Source organism: Gorilla gorilla, chromosome 1 (genome assembly GCF_029281585.2).
Source record: "Gorilla gorilla gorilla isolate KB3781 chromosome 1, NHGRI_mGorGor1-v2.1_pri, whole genome shotgun sequence".
Lineage (NCBI taxonomy): Eukaryota > Metazoa > Chordata > Mammalia > Primates > Hominidae > Gorilla > Gorilla gorilla.
Window position 1 is genome coordinate 188607272 of NC_073224.2, and position 23008 is coordinate 188630279.

Below are 23008 nucleotides of genomic sequence, written 5' to 3' on the forward strand. Positions count from 1 at the left end.
ACAAATATGAGCATCTCCTAGTTTCCAGACCTTGTGCTAGGCCTTGAGGATACAGCTGTGAACAAAACAAAGTTCCTGTCTTCATAGAGTTTGTATAAGAAAGATAGGCAATGAACAAATATATGTCAAATACTGATGAGTACTGTGATTAAATCAGTGTAAGGGATAAAAAGTGATATACCTAAAATGTAGCTTTTTCATGTACACCTTCACAAAAAACCGTATCAGCATAGCATGATCTCAAATATGTAAGAAAAAAATACCAGGAATAAAGGCTGTTAAAGAAGTATGCTGAAATATTCATAAGGGTTATTTCTGATAGTGAGATTTAGGGATGATTTTTAAATTATACTTTTATATATTTTTCCAAAGCATTCATTACCTTTATTCTTTGGGAAAAGGCGGTACTAATGAAGTCATATGTGCACCTAAAGCCCAGTTCTGCTGGCTCATAGCCCCTGTGTACACCAAGAGGAAGAAAGTCACCTGCATGGTTTCTCTAAAAGTGTTTCTGGAACTCCCCCCAGTAGGTATCTTACGCGTGATCTGAACAAGTTGAACTCATTGAGTCCTGCTTTCTGAACGGGCCTCTGCCTCAAATCAACCATGATCAGTATCTGAGAAAGTTATTGGTCATTCATCTAAGATTTGTTTTTCCGCAGTGTTTAGACTAGTGCTAAATAGGTCATTTATGAGGAAAGTGTAGAAAAACTCTTTAGTAAGGTACTATATATTCTTCATATAGAAGTGTCCTTTTTAAAATTAATTTTGTTCACAATATATGCTTCACAATATTCCAGTCAAATCTGACCTAACTGAGGCTATTGCACACATGTTGTGACTTGTAAAGGCTGTGGGACAGGACAGAGAAAAGGCATGAAGCAAATTTTCAGTCCCACAAGTGAAATGAGCCCAACTCTTTTTCCCTTGTCAGCAGTCAGGGAGAGCATCTTCACCCCACTCAGGCTGTGCCTTAGCTACCTCAGCATCAGAAATAACAGGAGCCGGGCACGTGGCCTATAATCCCAGCACTTTGGGAGGCTTAGGCCGGCAGATTGCTTGAGGTCAGAGGTTTGAGACCAGCCTGGCCAACATAGTGAAACCCCGTCTCTACTAAAAATACAAAGAAAGAATTAGCCAGGTGTGGTGGCACACATCTGTATTCCCAGCTGCTTGGGAGGCTGAGGCACGAGAATCACTTGAATCTGGGAGGCAGAGGTTGCAGTGAGCCGAGATCGTGCCACTGCACTCCAGCCTGGGTGACACAGGCGAGACTCCATCTCCAAAAAAAAAAAAAAAAAGAAACAAAAAAAAAATAACAGGAAAAGGACAGAAAGAAGGGAAACCCTGAAACTACCTATGATGAGGCTGGGCCCTAGGCTGAGGATTCAGCAGATATGTATCAATGAAAAGGCCATCTTTTATAGCTAGAATTATAGGATTCCTATAACCCTGAACTTCCCAACATCCTCTTCAGGATCAGAGTTGCTGGTGTATCCCTAAAGGCCTGATTTCTCTATGCTTCCACCCACTCCTTTTTCCCACTTGGGCTACCCTTTGCCTACAGCTGTCTTGGTGACGATATGTTTGGTGACAAAGCAAACAAAAATAGTGTATCTTCTTTGCTCCTCTTTTTATGTCCAAGATATACTCATTTTTAGAGATACGGGCACACTTTACACATTCAAATGGGCAGATAGGCACACTTTTGTTCTAAGAATAGTTTGAGGAGAACTTTTCTTTTTTTATTTTATTTTATTTTTTTTGAGACGGAGTCTTGCTCTGTCGCCCAGGCTGGAGTGCAGTGGCGCAATCTCAGCTTACCGCAGCCTCCACCTTCCAGGTTCAAGTGATTCTCCTGCCTCAGCCTCCTGAGTAGCTGAGATTACAGGCGTGTGCCACCATGCCCGTCTAATTTTTGTATTTTTAGTAGAGACGGGGTTTCACCGTGTTGGCCAGGCTGGTCTCAAACTCCTGACCTCAGGTGATCTGCCCGCCTCGGCCTCCCAAAGTGCTGGGATTACAGGCATGAGCCACTGCGCCCGGCCTGAGGAGAACTTTTCTGTGCCTCTTTGTCTTGCCTTCTCTTTTGCAGTTCTTTCCTTGCCTTCCTTTCCAACTGTTTGCTTTGTTTCTTTCCATCTTCCTGTATCAGGCAGCAATTCCTATAAACATTCTTTGACGTTATTGGTAGCCCTTACACCTGAATGGGTGAAGCCTATCTCAGAGTAGATCATTCATTCCAGCTGAAAATGTTAGTCTGCTTGGTAAGTGCAATGTGATGGAAGAAACAACTTCTCAGGCCTGTGAAACATTGATTAAATATACTTTGTTTGTTTGTTTGTTGGAGACAGACACGCTCTGTCGCCCAGGCTGGAGTGCAGTGTCATGATCTCAGCTCACTGCAACCTCCGCCTCCTGGGTTCAAGCGATTCTCCTGCCTCAGCCTCCCAAGCAGCTGATATTACAGGCACGCACCACCACGCCCAGCTAATTTTTTGTATTTTTAGTAGAGACAGGGTTTTGCCGTGTTGGCCAGGCTGGTCTTGAAATCCTGGCCTCAAGTGATCTGCCCACCTATGTTTCCCAAAGTGCTGGGATTACAGGCGTGAGCCACTGCACCTGGCCTGTTAAATATACTTTTGTAGTTACTGTTCCTTCTGCCTGGTAGCCTGGTTTCTCTTCCCCGTGTTTATCTATTTGGTAAACTCCATTTCTTACTCAAAAGATTTTATTTAAAAGCTAAATGTAATGGCTTCTTTGCTCCTTTTCCAGATTCACCCAGGCGGTTAGTGACTCCCACTACAGGTTTTTCATACCTCTTTCATAACCCATATAAGACTGTTTTATTAGTATTTGTTTACATATCTTTTACTAGACAACTTTTTCAAGGGTAGGAATTTGTATCATTTTATTTTCTCAGACTTGGTATATGGTCAACAAATGTTTGTTGACTGTCCATTCTTCTTTGGATAGGACTTATTGCCTGTTTTCAAGGACCTTACCATCTAATAAGGGTGATCAATTACAGGTAACCATGGTACAAACTAGAATGCCATTAGTGCCGCGGAGAAGGAAAAAATTACTTCTTGCTGTGGGAAGTAGTGACACCTAAGTTAATCCAGGGTTTGTTGATGAGGTAGCATTTGAAATATGCCTTGAAGGATGAGTGTGAAATGTGGTATTAATGGTATTATATTAGCTTTTTGTACTTCTTGATGTCTTTATTAGCAGTGATTTAAGTTCATAGGAGCTATATTATTTGACATGTGTTCCAAAGCCTTACCTATAAATCATCTAGTTGTTACTTTACCTGTACTTTACCTATAAATCATTACTTTATTTGCTATTACTTTACCTATAAATCATTCATCAGTTGATTTATACAAAGGAATACATCTTGTGGGGTTATCAGTATACAGTCTGTCTTTGTGGGTGTCAGTCATAAATTCAGGAATTAATATTTGAGATTTTATGTTTTCAACTGTCTGAATGTGATTAACCAAAAGAAAACATGAAGTTTGATGCCTTGGCTGGGTTTGGTGGCTCATGCCTATAATTCCAGCACTCTGGGAGGCTGAGGCAGGAGGATCACTTGAACCCAGGAGTTTGGGATCAGCCTGGACAACATGGCAAAACCCCATATCTACAAAAAATACAAAAATTAGTCAGGCATGGTGGTGCATACCCGTAGTCCCAGCTACTCAGGAGGCTGAGGTGGGAGGATCACTTGAGCCTGGGAGATTGAGGCTGCACTGAGCCATGATCGTACCACTGCTCTTGAGGCTGGGTGGACAGAGTGAGACTCTGCCTCAAAAAAAAAAAAAAGTCTTACTGTCCTGTTTCATTTATTTTCTTTATTCATTTTAGCCACAGACCCCTTTGCTTCTGTTTTTGGGAATGAATCATTTGGAGGTGGATTTGCTGACTTCAGCACATTGTCAAAGGTAATCTACAGTAATTAATGGGAAGGGAAAACATACTGTGTTTCCACCAAAAGAGCAATCCTCCTTTCAATTATATAGTCCTCTCACAAAGTTGCAACTTGATTTCAGTAAATCACAGCAAATGTTGATTTCAGATAGAAATGAAAGATAACACATAGTTAAAGTAGACATATTTCTTTATATAACTAGACTGTATTGATGGTAGAGGTAATTATAATTTTCTATTGGCATGTTTGCTTAGCAACTTCATATTTAGTCTTCTGTCTTTTTAAACATGTTTCTCCCAATTGAACCACATTTTCCCCCTGTTGACTGTCTGGGTCAATAAGTGTAAAATCTGGGTTTTTATTTCATCCTCTCTGTATTGGTTACTTGATTTTATGTTCTGAGGTTGTTAGGGCCAGTATTAAGGTAATTAATACACAAAGTCCAGTACTAAATGTCCACTATTTACTTTCCACTGTGGCTGTGATATTGATTCGGGCTAAGAGAAAAGGAGGATTAGATTGTTGGTTCCTCGGTTCTCAACTGAGGGTTATTTTGCCACCAGATGAACATTTGGCAATGTCTAGAGACCTTTTTGGTTTTCACAATTGAGTAGGAGATGCTACTCGTATCTAGTGGATAGAGATGAGGGATGCTGTTTAATACAGTCCACTCTCTAGCCCCCCACAATATGCAATTATGTCCAGCCTGAAATGTCACTGTTGAGCATTGCCTAAATAAATGTAAAATTGTGAAGTCTGATTCATTATAGAAAAGTTAATCTTTTGTTACATATTTGAAAGGCAGGGTCTTCAGACACACATTAAGATTTATCATTCCAGCCAGGCGCGGTGGCTCATACCTGTTATCCCAGCACTTTGAGAGGCCAAGGCAGGTGGATTGTCTGAGCTCGGGAGTTCAAGACCAGCCTGGGCAACGTGGTGAAACCTCGTCTCGACCAAAAAACACAAAAAATTGGCCAGGCATGCCGGCACGCACCTGTAATCCCAGCTGCTCGGGAGGCTGAGGCGGGAGGATCACATGAGCCCAAGAGGCAGAGGTTGCAGTGAGCCTAGATCGCGCCACTGTACTCCAACCTTAGAGTGAGACGTTGTCTCAAAAAAAAAAAATTATGCTTTTATGGGATCAGTTTGCTTCAAAAAATTGACTTTCAGGCTGGGTGCAGTAACTCAAGCCTGTAATCCCAGCATCTTGGGAGGCTGAGATGGGAGGATTGCTTGAGCCCAGGAGTTCGAGACCAGCCTGGGCAACATAATGAAACTCCATCTCTACAAAATAAAAATTAAAAAAATAACTAGGCGTGGTGGTACACACCTGTAGTCCTAGCTATTCGAGAGGCTGAGGCAGGAGGATCCCTGGAGCCCAGGGGTTCAAGGCTGCAGTGAGCTATGATTGTGCCACTGCTCTCCAGCTTGGGAGACTCCTGCCTTTTAAATTAAAAAAAAAAAAAAATTGACTTTCAAGTTGTCCTTATAGTTTGTCAAGATGCCATTTTCCTTGCATTAGTATTAAATCTTATATTTAAGTTCATTAGGAAGTATGGAATCCATTTTTTTTCCTTTGATTACCATTTAGATCAGATATTCATTTGCGGAAAGGCATACAGTCCCTTTAAAATGGGCCTCAGGTGGTTTTGCATTGAATATTTCCTGAAGCTTGACAAACCTTTAATCTAGATTGAGCTGTTTTTGGTTTGATCTGTTAATCTTAATAAGTAATGATGTTAGAATCACTCGTCATATAGAATAACTTTTTTTTTCAGAAATTTCTCCCATTGGACCCTGAATGCAAAGGTTAAAATTTCAGTGTTCTCAGAATTAAAATAAATAAAACTGTATAATACTTAAATCATTATTCTGAATGCTACATGACTACCACAATTTGCTTGGTATAGCCATGTATAACCATTTCTTTTTAAACAAAGGTCAACAATGAAGATCCTTTTCGTTCGGCCACATCGAGCTCTGTCAGCAACGTAGTGATTACAAAAAATGTATTTGAGGAAACATTGGTCAAAAGTGAAGATGAACCCCCAGCACTGCCACCAAAGATCGGAACTCCAACAAGACCCTGCCCTCCACCACCTGGTATGAGAGTTGGTACTTTTCTTCAGTCAACTACATGGCTTTTCTCTTTCTGAAAAGTATTGTGCGGAACTTACTTATATAAATGGCTTTAAGTGAAACAAGTCAAACATATGTCAGAAGCCTGCTGCTGTCATTCATTCTGACCTAACTGCCGAATTACAGACATGCACCTAAGAGGTCGGCATGTATAAATTTCATGAGCTGTCTTTCTGCTAAGACCTTTTTTCTTTTCTTTTTTTTTTTTTTAACTTAATCATTTCAGAGAGGCAATAAATGGAAAAGGGAAAGTGTCAAGAAAATCTTTTTGCCTTTTGGAAACTCATTGATTATCCATTTGAATAGCAGTTTCCTGTACTTTGGTGTTTTAATTATAATTTATTTAAGAGAAGATTGTTTCAAAGTCCTTTTCCTGTAAAGTATAAAGTCTTCCTTAAATCCTTTAATGTGAGAATATATGGCCTCTTTAGTATCCAGAATTCAGCAATACAGTGATTTGAAACAAAGTATTGGTTTTCTTGAAGGAGAATGGTATTTTAGCTAACTTAAAATATTCCTTTTTTTTTTTTTTTTTTGAGATGGAATCTCGCTCTGTTGCCCAGGCCGGAGTACAGTGGCACGATCTCAGCTCACTGTAACCTCAGCCTCCCGGATTCAAGGGATTCTCCTGCCTCAGCCTCCCGAGTAGCTGGGATTATAGGCATGATCCACCATGCCTGGCTAATTTTTGTATTTTTAGCAGAGATGGGGTTTCACCATGTTGGCCACGCTGGTCTCTATCTCCTTACCTCAAGTGATCTGTCCACCTCGGCCTCCCAAAGTGCTGGGATTACAGGTGTGAGCCACTGCACCTGGCCAAGAGTCTTTGTTTCTTATTTTTGTTTCTATGTATAATTAGTATGCGTGTGTATGTATATGTTTAGCACTATACAAAGGAAAGTTTGTTTTGTTTTTAGGTCATAATAAGTGGCTAAAAGGATAATTCCTTGAGTAGTTGTAGTGCTGTTGGGGTATTATGTGAGAAGACACATCTTAGTATATTTTTTTTTAAATCATACCTCATTCCTTGGGAAATTTTCAGTCTCAGTAGTTACAGATGAATATTGCCTTTTCATCATAACCTTTCCATGGTCTTGAGCAGATAGGTTTTTTTTCTTTGACTGAAAGAATTGCATGTACAATTGTAAATATCCGATAATCTGTTGAAAAATCAGGTAAATGAGTTAAGTGATTCCTTCTAAGGAAAGGTAGCTTATGTCATATATTTCTAGAAGTGAGGTTATCAGAATATATTTAAAAATAAATAATGGTTAATTTGCACATTTAAGTTTTTACAACTTGCATGATGCCAATAGTGAGGTTGTTTTTTTAAATCTTAAGTAAAATAATATGCTAGTGCTTTTGCTAAATCTAAGAATCTTCATCCAAGTAATTGTATATCATTGTAAAAAGATTAAGGAAAAGACTGGTTTGTTGGAAAGAGCACTAAACTGGGAGTCTAAAAATCTGGGTTCTGTTTCTGGATGTTCCCTGACTAACTGTGATCTTAAGTGTATAATTTCATATATCTGACCCTTGGCTATTAAATGTTGGCAGTAATTCTAATTCTGCCTACTTTCACAGGATTATTGGAAGAATCCATTGAGATATGAGCATCTTTTCTAAGCAGCTACAGTGATGGAATCTGTTGTTATGATTGCTATTACCAGCTTATGCATTTTAGGAAAAAAATATATTTGGAGATATTTTGACCCCTATTTTTATTATCTTTTCTTCAAGAAGTACTAAGTTTAAGTAAGACTTAGAGAACTTGTTTGAAAATGGTAATGAATTAGTGAGTGACTAATAGGACAGAATACTATTGTTTGGTCAGAGATTATTTGATCAGCAACCACAAAGATTTAGGCCCTGGGCTTCAAAACATTTTTTCTTCATTTTGAAATACAGTAAATAACAAAAAATTGGCAGCATTTTACTACGGTAATTTAAAAATTTTATGCTGTTAGGTATTGTATGTAGAACTAGAGAAAAATCAGAAGAATTTCCCCAGTTTTCAGAGGTCATTTGCTCTTAACTGCCACTAGTGGATAACTGTTATCAGGCTGAGGGCTATAACAGCAGAGGCAGGCCATTTCTGTCTTTATTCTTTATTATTCTCCTTCTGTTTAATCCATTCTTCCCTCCTTTTGGGAACATGCTGCTTGAGTGTGGCTAGGGGATGGTGGGATTCAGTCTTTGGACAAAAATATGATTCCTGGCCCATCCTTACTTTGCTATTTGTTTCATTAGCTGCACATAGCTGGAATCTATTTGAGAGATCGTGTGTGAAGAATTTGAGGATAAATTGTTGGTGTAGCTATTTAAGACAATATTCAGAATGTGTTTTAGGTACTCAATCATCCTCTACCCACAGTACTTTAATGCTATCTGTGTACATGTTCTTGTGTGCTTGTATTTGCTGTATTTACTGGTTGAATTAATTGTAATGATTTTGATCCAGGGAAAAGATCCATCAACAAATTGGATTCTCCTGATCCCTTTAAACTGAATGATCCATTTCAGCCTTTCCCAGGCAACGATAGCCCCAAAGAAAAAGATCCTGAAATGTTTTGTGATCCATTCACTTCTGCTACTACCACTACCAATAAAGAGGCTGATCCAAGCAATTTTGCCAACTTCAGTGCTGTAAGTACTGTGAATGAGCTGTTTGGGGGAAAAATCTTTAAAGAGTTTTCAGAGATTATTTTGGAGTCTGCCAAGTTTGCATCATTTTAACTAAATTTACCAAGGTACTAAAAATGATCGTTCATTCTTCCCCCAAGCAAAACCTCTGTTTGATCCTGTTTTGACAGTGCTACGGTTGTTCCATCGCACAGATGATTTTAGTAGTCCCAGTTCTTGTCATATACACAAGTTGTTTTGTAAATCTTTCTCTTAGTCTTGGTAATGTAAGTAAAATCCTAACAGTTATTATTTTGTGGATGGTTATGGGTGATGGTGATTTAATGAACAATTACAGAGTCATTGCTCTCTGCCCACTAGATGAATAATGCCAGTAATAAGTTTGTGTATTTGCAGCTGTGTATGTGTGTTTGTGTATAAAGTTTTAATGATTTCTGGAGACCAGTCAGCAAATATTATATGAGAGGATAGGGCCAGAGATTCTTTGAATAGAAAGTAAAACTATTAAACTTACATAGTAGCTTTTTAAAAATGTAAATGCCAGTTTTATGAAATAAATAAATAAATGGTTGTCAGGATTTAAACAATCTTTATTTGGAGGGCTCTAATTCACTAACTTCTCATGTTTACTCTGCGTTCTTTCAGAGATGTCTAAAATAGGAAGATCGTTAGAAACAATGGAAGGGTGCCATGATAACAGCATAAGCAGGGCCTATAAAATCACAGAAATGGGGCAACCAACCATGGAGGTATCAGTCTAGAGAGACATAAAGCAATGTCATATATTCCACCATTATTCAGTAAAAAAAGTTATTTTTTAATAAAATTCTTAGACTGGGTAACAAATTTTCAGTTTCACAGTTTTTTCAAGCAAAATAACCTTCGTTATCATTGCCTGTTCTATAAAACAGAAATTTTCTTCTATTTATCACCTTATGCCCTTGAGATGATTTTGGAAATAGATCTAGTGGCCAGGTAACTCTGCCTAATATTTCCCTCCTCAGTGTAGCATTGGGCCATTCAACCAATTGCTTTATTCCTGCAGCTGTTTCTAGTTAGAAGGGAGGTAGTCAAGAATCTGCATGCAGGCAGGGCGTGGTGGCTCACGCCTGTAATCCCAGCATTTTAAGAGGCCAAAGTGCTTTAAGCACCTGTAGTCCCAGCTACTTGGGGGGCTGAGGTGGTGGAGGTTGCAGTGAGCCGTGATCTTGCCACTGTACTCCAGCCTGGGTGACAGAGCCAGACCCTGTCTCCAAAAAAAAAAAAAAGATTCTGCATGCAACTAAGACGACTGAGCTCCCAGCTTTTGAATCTGTACTCTAAGTTCTGGTGGCTTCTCTTGACTATGAAGGAGCAAAATAGGAATCAATATTTTGAATATTGTAAAAATGGAGTGCCAGAATTATACTGATTTTTTTTTTTTTTTTTTTTTTTTTTGAGATGAGTTTTGCTCTTATTGCCCAGGCTGGAGGCGCGATCTCGGCTAACCACAACCTTCACCTCCCAGGTTCAAGCAATTCTCCTGCCTCAGCCTCCCGAGTAGCTGGGATTGCAGGCATACACCACCACACCTGGCTAATTTTGTATTTTTAGTAGAGACGGGGTTTCTCCATGTTGCTCAGGCTGGTCTTGTACTCCTGATCTCAGGCGATCCACCGGCCTCAGCCTCTCAAAGTGTTGGGGTTGCAGGTGTGAGCCATCGCGCCCAGCCTTACTTAACTTTCCTTTTTTTTTTTTTTTTTTTTTTAAGACAGAGTCTTGCTCTGTCGCCAGGCTGGAGTGCAGTGGCGTAATCTCAGCTCACTGCAACCTCCACCTCCCAGGTTCAAGCAATTCTCCTGCCTCAGCCTCCCAAGTAGCTGGGACTACAGGCACACACCACCACACCTAGCCAATTTTTGTGTTTTTAGTAGAGACGGGGTTTCACCATGTTGGCCGGGATGGTCTCGATCCCTTAATCTTGCAATGTTCCTGCCTTGGCCTCCCAAAGTGATGGGATTACAGGGGTGAGCCACTGCATCCAGCCCGACTTAACTTTCATTAGATGGAATTTGATTTGTTTCAAGCAGAGAATCAAAAATTGGCCTTGTTAGAAGGTTATAATTCTCTTAGTGTAAAATAACCCTCTGGTAGTTCGTGGCATTTAATATCTTAAGTATGGTTTTAGCAAGTCAAACTCTTGTTGGGGCCAGACGGGGTGGCTCACACCTGTAATCCCAGCACTTTGGAAGGCCGAAGCGGGTGGATCACTTGAGGTCAGGAGTGTGAGACCAGCCTGGCCAACATGGTGAAACCCCATCTCTACTAAAAATACAAAAATTAGCCAGGCATGGTGGCGCATGCCTGTAATCCCAGCTAGGGAGGCTGAGGTGGGAGGATCACTTAAGCCCCAGAGGCAGAGGTTGCAGGAGCTGATGTAGTGCCACTGTCCTCAAGCTGAGTTACAGAGCGAGACTCCGCCTCAAAAAAACAAAAAAACAAATCTGGTTGGAAGGAGTCTTGAACAACAGCTGAGGCATTTTGCTCCAAAATCTCAATATAGTATAATAAAAAACAGCTTATAATAAGAACATCTTCTTTTTTCATTGTGAAAGATGTGGTTAAGCATTACACGTTTCAAAGTTTTGCTTAATTCCCTAGGGAAAAAAACTACCATTTCAAAAGCCTGACAGTGTATTTTATTTCATCCTTTCATGAAGGATTTTCTATGTGACAAGACTTGAAACCAATTAGAATTTTTAATTTAGTATTTGCCAAGGTTGCTGTTTGGGGTAGATAAAAATATTTCCCCAACATAATAATTATGAGTGTTAAGATTTTATTTAGACTGGTCTAAAAGTTCCCAAAGCCTGGAGAAATCTTCATAATGGTTTTTGTTTTATTTTTATTTTTTTGGCTCACTCCGTCGATCTGGCTGGAGAGCGGTGGTATGATCACAGCTCACTGCAGCCTCAACTTCCCAGGCTCAGGTGATCCTCCCAGGTAGCTGGGACTACAGATGTGCACCACCACACCTGGCTAATTTTTTTTGTAAAAACAGAGTTTTGCCATGTTGCCAAGATGAACTTTTTGAACTTCTGAGCTCAAGCAATTGGCCCACACCCACAGTACTAGGATTACGGATGTCAGCCACCATGCCTGGCTCAAAATGCTTTTTATAAAATATGATTAGGTTCTTAGGAGGCCGAGATGGGCGGACCACCTGAGGTGAGGAGTTCGAGATCAGCCTAACCAACATGAAGAAACCCTATCTCTACTGAAAATACAGAATTAGCCGGGCGTGGTGGTGCATGCTTGTAATCCCAGCTACTCGGGAGGCTGAGGCAAGAGAATCACTTGAACCCGGGAGGCGGAGGTTGTGGTGAGCCAAGATTGCGCCATAGCACCCAGCCTGGGCAACAAGAGCGAAACTCTGTCTCAAAAAAAAAAAAAAAAAAAAAAAAGATTAGGTTTACATCACATCTTGCTTAGTATACCCAATACTTTAATATGATGTATAGCAAAATCAGCTTTTTTTTTTTTTCTTGCTTCTTAGCTTTTTTACACATTAAGGGTTAGGAAACTACCAGTGGGATTAAGTTAAAAATGATTTGTCGTGTGAGGGTCTCAGTAAAGTTGAAGTGGTAAATGTTTTACATTACATTAGGTCAAAAAGGCTAGCCCTCTCCTGTTTTTAAATCTTCTAATCTACTATAAGCATTTCTACTTTTTCAGTGAGAGATATATATATATATATATATATACATATATCACATTTAAAAATATATATATATATATATATATATATTTTTTTTTTTTTCAGATGGAATCTCACTTTGTCACCCAGGCTGGAGTGCAGGGGTGCAGTTTCGGCTCACTGCAACCTCTGCCTCCTGGGTTCAAGTGATTCATGTGCCTCAGCCTCCCAAGTAGCTGGGATTACAGGCACCACCACCATGCCCAGCTAATTTTTGTATTTTTAGTTGAGAGCGAGTTTTGCCATGTTGGCCAAGCTGGTCTCGAACTCCTGACCTCAGGTGATCCACCTGCCTCGGCCTCCAAAATGCTGGGATTACAGGCATGAGCCACCACATCTAGCCTAGTGACATTTTTAACATTTAGTTTTATAGACTTTATAGATTGAATTAATTTTTTAAATTAAACTGTAGCTTAATAACTGGTTAATATTAAACATGTTTTCAGGGGAAGAAAAAAAAAGAATTAACAAGTAACCAGACTATTTCCAGAGTCCTTCAGGTGTCCTTTTGTAAAAACTATTTTTCCTTCTTTTTATTTGCTTTACTCATTTATTTATTCGTTTGTTCATCGATCTTTTAAATGGCAGTATCCCTCTGAAGAAGATATGATCGAATGGGCCAAGAGGGAAAGTGAGAGAGAGGAAGAGCAGAGGCTTGCCCGACTAAATCAGCAAGAACAAGAAGACTTAGAACTGGCTATTGCACTCAGCAAATCTGAGATATCAGAAGCATGAAGAATTCTCTTGTTCTTTGGCAACAATATAGTACTCTTCTTCCTGAATACTGAAACTATTTACAATGTGTATCAAAACTACCTGTGAGCATGGGAATACAAAAGGTTTGAGACTCCTGTAAATGTGACAAAATTTTAGGATTTTTTTTTTTCTTCATTACAGATTCGTCTTTTTTTTTTTTTCTTATAAAAGCTGTAACCCAGTCAGACAAATTCACCTTCACTTAGGCCCCTGTTCTGTTATACATTTACTGTGAGCTTTTGCCTGCCTGTGCTATTTTACTTGTAAAGCTAGAGCACCCAAGCTTCTGCCTTCTGGAATATAGAGAAATAGTTTCACCCTGCACTACCCTGTTCTGTAGTTATTCTGATGATAGCCAGTGAGGTTCTTAAAGTTTGCAGTATTCTCCCCTGATCGGAATGGTTGAGTGAGGGTAAGGGAAAGAATATCTTATTTCTTTTATGATTGGTGCAAATTGGCTAAAGTGCATTTTTAAATTCCTCTACTTAATTTGTTTTTTAGAGATAAGGAAAAATATTTTGCACAGATTTACTCCACTATGGAAAAGGGATGCTTTAGGTTGAACCATTATAGCCTCAGATTCGATCTTTTCCTAACTAAAAATATTAAAGCCTCATGTGTGAAATAAATTTTAAAAAAGATTTATCTGGATTTAGAGAATTTTAGATCAACAGATACCTCTCAGTGTGTTTGCTAATTAATAAAAATCAGTTTCTTACAAATAAAGTTTGTAAGAAAATGTTCATTTTAAGTGATAGATAGTGGAGAAAATTTATCACCTAAAATATACCCATCAGTATAAGGCAAGCAAAAGTCTTAACATGGCAGCCATTCTGCCTTTGCCATGGCCCTGTCCTGTTTAGTTCTTAGGGGGTTAATTTTTATACTTTTGCAGAAGAAACTTCAGCAAGCTAGAACTGGAAGGTACTTTAATTTTTCATATATATTTGTTTTTTTTTTTTAATGAAGGCTCATTTACTTGAAATGTAAAAACTTTCACTGAATACAAATAGAAAAAGTGATGTGTTTTATATCATATTGCTTTTTGTCCATCTTTGTGGTTTAGTTTATTTACTTACTTCATGTTTTTCACCTATAAAATTGTCAAGCTAGCAAAAAAACTCTTGTTTTTTTAATTGGGAGAGAAGAGACCTGCCAGATTATCAAACCTCTTCATGTTAAAAGACCATCTCCTGTAAAACTGACCTAGTGGACAAGCTGAATTTGAAATAGACTGTGAAGTAAGCTGTAACTTGTCATTTTAATTTTGTTTAACACGGTTACTGACTTAGATGATGTATTGAATACCAAGATAAAGAAAAATGCACCTAAAATCTAATTAGAATTCTCTGGGTCACCAAGTCAAGGTGGTATTGATCTGTGTTAATCTGAGTAACTTATTGCCTAGCCTATAAATAAATTCCAAAATATCCAATTCATTTCTTCTTGAAATGGTGCTTGTTTTGTTTTCTTTCCATTACACAATTAGACTCCTACAGTTTAAAACAAACTTTAAACCACTATCTTGCACTGCTAACTTTTTTCTACCTTTGTAAATAGAAACATTTCTGCATAAAAGTCATACATATGAAGCAAGGGCTGAATCATAATCACAAGGCTTAATTTTGATAAACGAATCCAGTGACCTAAGGATTTTCTGCAAAATTTGACTGGGAGTTGTGATAGGTGGTATTTTTGTTTGTTTTCTTCCTCTTACTCCTTAGGATAAAGGTAAGTTGACTTGAACAACTTTCTTTTGCACTGGGAAAATAAGCAAATGTTTAAATGCTTCAAAAAAAATTTTAAACTCAAATATTAAATATCTATAACTTATAAACACCAACTTTCAATGTAATAAATGTATCCTAATCTTATGTATGTTTAACTGGATTACATAGATTTTTATCTTTTGTTAAAATGTGTATACCTCGTGGACCAACATAATATTAAAGTATGTATATATTATATAAATATATATGTATATGTGCTCGCTTGTGTAGGATGAATGTCTTAGAGTCGTTTGTGGTATTCTGTGTTGTTGACTCTGGCTCCAGGGCCTGTGCTTGAAAAGGACAGATAAGTATTGCCCAGAGCTAAGTGGCACTACTTACAAAGTTTTAAATGTCTTCTACATACTGATTCATGTTTATTTGAGCTCTCTTAATTGAATTTTCTCTTAAAGTTTCAAACCTCTAAGTTGTAGCCTGTAATTATGAGAACAGTAAACTTTAAGTAATAATAAAGAATCCCATCCATATATCCAATTTGCAGTTGAGTTTTGCATGGTTCTCTGATTATGTCCATGCTGTGTCCAAGGAGGAGTAGGTACATACAATCAGCACAGATTAATATATGTAAAGGGTTTGGGACAGTACCTGGTATAGAATAAATAATAAATGTAAACTATTATTTTTGGTTATCATGTCGTGCTTTTATGAAAGAAATGAAATGTATATGCATAAAGACAGTGCCTAAAACATAAGAATTTGTAGGCAGGACACAGTGGCTCGCGCCTGTAATCCCAGCACTTTGGGAGGCCAAGGTGGGCAGATCACCTGAGGTCAGGAGTTCGAGAACAACCTGGTGAACATGGTGAAACCCTGTCTCTACTAAAAATACGAAAAAATTAGCAGGCATAGTGGCTCGCTCCTGTAGTCCCAGCTACTTGGGAGGCTGAAACAGGAGAATTGCTTGAACCCAGGAGGCAGAGGTTGCAGTGAGCCGAGATCACACTACTGGACTCCAGCCTGGGTGACAGAGTGAGACTTCGTCTCAAAAAGAAAAAAGAATTTGTCACTGGGCACAGTGGCTCATGCCTGTAATCCCAGCACTTTGGGAGGCTGAGGTGGGAGGATCCCTTGAGCCCAGGAGTTTGAGACCAGCCTGGGGCGACATGGTGAGACCCCGTCTCTACAAAAAAAATACAAAAATTAGCCAGGTGTGGTGGTGCGTGTCTGTAGTCCCAGCTACTGGGGGCTGAGGTGGGAGGATCGGTTGAGCCCAGTGAGGCTGCAAGAAGCTGGGATTGCGCCACTGTACTACAACCTAGGCAACAGAGCAAGACCCTGTCTCAAAAAGAAAAAAAACATTGTGCTTGTAATCCCAGCACTTTGGGAGTTCAAGGTGGGTGGATCTCCTGAGGTCAGGAGTTCAAGACCAACCTGGCCAACATGGTGAAACCCCTGTCTAATAAAAAATACAAAAATTAGCCGGGCATGGTGGCGGGTGCCTGTATTCCCAGCTACTTGGGAGGCTGAGGCAGGAGAATTGCTTGAGCTTGGGAGGTGGAGGTTGCAGTGAGCCAAGACTGTGCCACTGCACCCCAGCCTGGGCAACAGAGTAAGACTCTGTATCAAAAAAAAAAAAAAAAAAATTGTGACATGGACTTTTGGAAGGCACTGTGTTCTGATAAACTCATACAGTACTGGGACTGAATCTCTTTCTGCCATTTTTGAGGATGTAATGTAAAGATGATTTTGAGAAAGTTATTTCGCCTCCCTGAACCTCATTTTCCTCATCTAATGTACATCACAGTACTTAACTCACAGGATTGTTGTAAAGGATTTAGCTTTGATAACTTTTTATTATTTATTTTAAATAAGCAAATTCAACCACAGTATTACTAATAGTGAAAAGAGCTGTTGGTTGTTGAATGTACATTATAAATGAAGCACTCTACTAGGCATTTTATGTGTGTCTTCTTGTTTCTTGTTTAATCTTCACAATACCTCTAAGTAGTAGATATTGTTGTTAGCCCGTTTTAGAAATGGAGAAACTGAGTCTCAAAAACCTTAAAATAATGTGCTTCAAATCATCCAGCTGATGAGAAGATGAGCCAGGAACTGAACCCTGGTCTGTCTAGTCCTAAGCGTGATACTCTTTTCAGTTTACCATGCTTTGTTTTATTTTGTGTGAAGAAAAAATTTACTTATAGGAAATGGTAGGAACAGGACATCATAAATAATAATAAATAACATTTATTAAGCTCCAGGCATGATCCTAAATGCTTTACTATTAATTTATTTAATCCTCACAATAGTAACCATGAAAGGTACAGGTACTATTATCTTCTCCATTTTACAGAAGAGGAACCCAAACTAGGCCACAGTTATGCAGCTAGTAAGTGGTAGAGCTGGAATTTGAACCTAGGAGATGGGCTCCAGAGTTTTAACCACTACTCTGTATTCCTGTTAATGATGAGTAGTCAGAGGAGCAGTGTCACAAAAGGAATAATCCATGTAATCACTGTTCTTGAGAATTAATGGAATAAACCTATATTATACATGGCATCTTATAAAACATTTTCCCATTCATTCTTGTATTTAACTCGTATGAGGGTTTAGAACAGTTTCTGACACATGAAAGCACTTACGATTATTAGTGTTATCGTAAGTGATAAGTATATGGGGGGAGTAGCCAGCCTTGCTTTTAGTTTTTCTTTTTTTGTAGAGACAGAGTCCACATTCTGTTGCCCAGGCTAGAGTGCAGTGGCACAGTCATAGCTCACTGTAACTGTGAACTCCTGAGCTCAAGGGATCCTCCCGCCTCAGCCACCCAAGTAGCTAGGACTATAAGTGCATGCCACTGGACCTAGTTATTTATTTAGTAGAAATAGAGGTCTCACTGTGTTGCCCAGGCTGGCCTTGAACTCAAGTGATACTCCCTCCTCAACCACCCAAAGTGCTGGGATTATGGCTCAGCCCAACCTTGTTTTAAATACAAGATTTAAAACCAAAAGGCTAGAAAAAATGAAAACTAATTTATCAGTACTGACAAGGCTCTGGCAAGAGTACATAAAAAGGGAGGCAAAGTAAGTTGTGAAGAGTTTGAAGTAGCTCAGTGTGACTAGAGTAGGTTTGTGGGCAAAAGACTGAGGTGTTTGTGTTTATAAGAAATATTTCATTGGTGGTGATTTGGGGAATTGCCTTAGAAGAAAATCAGGTAAGGCAGGGAGAGCAGGTGGAAGATTGTTGCAGTCATGCAGGTGAGATGGTAAGAACTAAAAATGTGGTTGTGGCTGGGACTGAGAGAAAGGGACCAATTTGAGAAAGATTTAGGAGAATTTACAGGCCTTGAGGTCTGATTAGATGTAGGTGGTAAGGGAAAAGGAGTACACAAAATTTAGCAAGCAATAGGATCACCTGGAGGGCATGTCAAACTACAGATTGCTGTACTCTAGCCCCAGAATTTCTGATTCAGTAGGTTGTAGAGTTGGACCCCCAAATTTACATTTCTAACAGGTTCCCAGGTGATGGTGATGTTGACTCAGGGGCCTCACTTTGAGAACCACTAGAGTAGATGATAACTAAGTCTCTTTTGTTTACAAGTTTTATTAAGTCCATTCATTTACTCTGCAGTGCTGTTGCAGAGTACCTTGTCATTCTATACTTGACCTGTGGATTCTGCTTCTTGGTAACATCTAATCTTTCTTATGGATAGACACTTTTTGAAAATAATAATTGCAGGCTGGGCATGGTGGCTCACGCCTGTAATCCCAGGACTTTGGGAGGCCGAGGTGGGCAGATCACTTGAGGCCAGGAGTTTGAGACCAGCCTGGCCAACGTGGTGAAACCCAGGCTCTACTAAAAATACAAAAATTAGCTGGGCATGTTGGTGCATGCCTGTAGTCCCAGCTACACTCTGGAGGCTGAGGCAGGAGAATCACTTGAACCCTGGAGATGGAGGCTGCAGTGAGCCAAGACCACACCACTGCACTCCAAACCTGGGTGACAGTGAGACTCTCTCTCCAAAAATAAAAATAATAATTGCAAGTTAGCACTTATATAGTACTTAGTGCCCAGTACTATTTAAAGTACTTTATATATACTGATTCATTTAACCTCCATAACATGCTTTTAAGTTAGGTACTGTTATTCCCAGTTTACAGATGAGAAGGCTGAGAAGTACAAGAGGTTAAATAACTTGTCCAAGATCACTGAGCTAAAAAGCATCAGAGCTAGGATTCAAACCCAGGTCCAGGCAGTTGGCTGAGCGTGGTGGCTCACGCCTGTAATTCTAGCACTTTGGGAGGCCAAGGCGGGTGGATCACCTGAGGTCAGGAGTTCCAGACCAGCCTGGCCAACGTGGCGAAACTCCGTCTCTACTAAAAATACAAAAAAAATTAACTGGGCGTGGTGGCGAGCGCCTGTAATCCCAGCTACTTGGGAGGCTGAGGCAGGAGAATCGATTGAACCAGGTGTGGGGGGTGGGTGGGGTGGAGGTTGCAGTGAGCCGAGATCACGCCACTTCACTCCAGCCTGGGCGAAAGAGCGAAACTCCGTCTCAAAAACCCCAAAAAACCCAGGCATTCTGACTCGAAAATCCGTGTTCAATTACTCTGTTCTGCTGGAAAAAAAAATACATTAAGATACTTTTTTTCTTTTATGCATGGATCTATGATGTACCTTTTACTTCCAGAAAGGTCTCTATTGTCTTAGTTTTGAAAATGCACAGTGAGAAAGTCATTATTCTATTGACCTTTGCTAAGATCTGTTACGTGGGCCAGGGACAGAGAAGACTCATATGAGGGCCTTGCCATTAGTGGTATAGTAGGAAAGATAGGCATCTACTTACATAATTTCACAGCATTGCGTACTGAGGATACTGTAGGAGTGCTGGGATGCCCAGAGCAGGGAGAGAATAGTTCTAGCTGAGAGGATTGGGGAAGTCTTCCCAGAGGAGGTGTCCCCAGAAGATAGTATTCTGTTCCTTACTAGCATTACTAAAAAGCATACATGGTGACTGTTGGAATTTTTTGTTAAAAGCACAGCTCTCACAAGGCCGCATCATTTGATGTTAGGGCTGTGTTCACTGGAAAAGGCCAGCAGTCTCCTAGGAGGCCTCATTTAAGTAGCATTCATTACTTGAGTGAATTAAGCCTGGTCCAACGTCTGACCTTCAAGTTTAGAAACCTGATTTTCATCAATAAAACAGAGACAGATCTCTATTAAGAAATTTCACAGGGACTGATAGACCAGAATGTCACTTTCCAGTAAAAATAAAGTTGTCACAGGGCTTGGAGTGCCCACAATTGGTTGAACATGACTCCTCCCTTGCTGGTGGTTGGATACCTCCTCTCTCTGAGGCGCTGCTTGATCTTTGCAGCCAGGGATGCCTGGGCCCCTCTCATGGACACATTTTTCAGATTAATATCTTTAATCAGGTTAGAGTCTGGTTTGGCTGGTCGGGTAACTATAATGCCTCTTTGGGGTGACTTTGCATATCTCTGCTTTGATCCATTATATGTAAATTTTTCAGTATGTTAATGAGCATCATTTTTAAAATCATTAAATAGAATTCGTTATTGAATATGTACTGGGTCACAAAATAAAATGTTTGAAAGCCATTTATTTTTTAAAATCTCTCCAAAGGAATGTAAGTCCTAATGTTATGTATCCAGGTGAATGATATAAAAGATTATCTCATGGGAGGGGGGGAATCTACAGAAAGACCCCACCCATTTTTCCTTCCCCACTGCACTAAGTGTATAGAATGTGTGCAGCTGCCTGAGACCTAAGGGCTTAGTTACAGCCTCTCCTTTCTGTTTCCTCTGGAGTCAGAACTTGAAAGGATTGAGTTAGTTTGTGGGAAGGAAAATAAATGGGAAAAAGCTGACACTTACTGGGGACCTTCTCTGAGCCTGGCACTAAGGTCCTTAATATATGTATAATTTATTCTTCATGACTCTTAAATAGAAAATATGAGGTATAGAGAGATGGAAGCGATTTGGCCAAGAAACCCCAACCTAGGAAAGGTTCACAACTGGACAAGCCAGGTTCCAGCCCAGGTGCCTCAGCGGTGAGACTTACTCTTCTACCACACTGGACTGCCTTTTGCTCTCTACGGCTACTTATGCTCTAAGGACTGCCCTTAAGAGCAGGTGTGCAAGACTCAGCAACCTAGGCCCTCATCGAGCACAGTGGAGACCCCACACCCCTCCAAGGCTCTATAAGACACACAGGAGAGACTGAACTGAACTACTTGCTCAGCCTATGGGCCTTTTAATGATGATTGGACTTGTCAGGACTGAGACAAGCCTGATTTGTTCTCCTCCAGATTGTGGGCCTCTACATGAGTTAAAGATCCTTCTAGGCACTGTGACATATAGAGACCTGGATGGGGTAGTGGCTGTACTTAATTGAATCAAAACTCTGGACCTAGAATACGTAGAAGCAGGTTAGGAGCCCTCCACCCTTGCTCCCTTGTAGCATGCTGCCTTAACCATACACAAGCAAAAGAAAACCCTGATGCATCTCAGCTTCCTGAGCAGGTTCCTGGCCTTGTAGAGGGAATCCAGACCTTGGAGTTTTATAAACATGGGCCTAACTTCTGGTCTTACCATTTCCTAGCTGTGTGTTTTTGGGTAAATCTGTTAACCTCTCTGGTCCTCAGGGATGACAGTTCCCTTACAGGGTTGTTGCCAGGATTAAAAATGATAGATACAGGTTGGGTGTGGTGGCTCATGCCTGTAATCCCAGAATTTTGGGAGGCCCAGGCAGGAGGATTGCTTGATTCCAGGAGTTCCAGACCAGTCTCGACAACATAGCAACACTTTGTCTCTACCAAAAAAAAAAAAAAAAATTAAAAATTAGCCAGGCATGGTGGCATGCACCTGAAGTCCTAGCTCCTCAGGAGACTGAGGTGGGAGGATCACTTGAAGCCAGGAGTTCGAGGCTGCAGTGAGCTGTGATCACACCACTGCACTCCAGACTGGGCAACAGAGCGAGACACTCTGAAAAAAAAAGATGATGGATACAAAGTCATGGTTTCTGTTACATGGCAGATACACACTAAAAGCTGCCATGCCCATGTTTAAAAAGACAGAAGAGGTAACAATACATTTTCGGAAAATGTGAATCTGAATAAAGTTGTCTTGAAAGTTCATTTATATAGAACACTTCATTGCCCTCTGATTCTGGATAAAACTATCACTATAGGAGGTGCAGGTAACACACACTATGTGTCCAGCACTGTTCTGTTTTGCTTGCATTAAATCCTTACAACAACCCTTGTAATAGGTGCTGTTATCCTCATTTTACTGATAAGAAAATGACACAAAGAGGTTGAGTAACTTGCCTGGTTGTGCAGATACCTAGTGGTGGGGCCAAGATTTTAACCTAAGCAGTGTGGCTCCAGTGGAAGGGAGGACGGGAAGAATAAAACCTATTCTACCTTGGGTTTATTACATGATTCAAAATAAGCTTGAAAAAGTGGCTTGTAAATGCTTTGTGCATCTAATAGCTTGCGTGGCAGGAAAACTAGGGCTGGGGTTAAGATATACATTCTCAAGTCGGGCTGTGTGTTGAGTCCTAGCTCTGCCACTTAACTAGTTTGTGTGATCTTGAGCAAATTAATTCCTACCTGCCTCACTTTTTCAACTATAAAATTGGGATTGTAAAAGAACATACATGTTAGGATTATTTTGAGGACTAAATGAGTTGGCACATGTGAAGAGTGTAAAATAGTGCCCAAGTAACATAATTCTAAACAGATGAGGAAGAAGAATAAGAAACAAGCCTTGAAGTTTAAGAACCCCGGGATTGAATCCCAGCTCCTGATTTGATCTTAGGAACATTTCTAAACTTCTGACCCAAATATTCTTAAAACAGTTGTCTAGATTAGAGGTAGATACGTAAAGTCTCTCTGCATAGTGCCTGCCACTGGGTAGAAGCTTGATAGGTATTAGCTCCTTCTTTATTTACTCACCATTGAGTACCTACTATGTATAGCAATAGTGCTGAGCTCTGTAGAAGACACATGAGATACTATCTGTACCTTCAGAGAGAAATCTGAAATAC

General features: G+C 39.9%; 1 protein-coding gene across 4 annotated transcripts in view; it reads left to right on the top strand.

The window, feature by feature from the left end:
* Nucleotides 1–14650, top strand: part of EPS15 (epidermal growth factor receptor pathway substrate 15) — a 164529-nt gene extending 149879 nt beyond the window's left edge. For all 4 annotated transcript variants that reach the window (XM_063698773.1, XM_031014168.3, XM_063698780.1 and 1 more), the window contains 4 exons: nucleotides 3871–3947; nucleotides 5878–6040; nucleotides 8538–8722; nucleotides 13044–14650. In XM_063698773.1, coding sequence (XP_063554843.1) covers nucleotides 3871–3947; nucleotides 5878–6040; nucleotides 8538–8722; nucleotides 13044–13190 — 572 coding nt within the window. In that variant the 3' untranslated portion in view covers nucleotides 13191–14650. The remainder of the gene's footprint in view (nucleotides 1–3870; nucleotides 3948–5877; nucleotides 6041–8537; nucleotides 8723–13043) is intronic.
* The last annotated feature ends 8358 nt before the right edge of the window (nucleotides 14651–23008 follow it).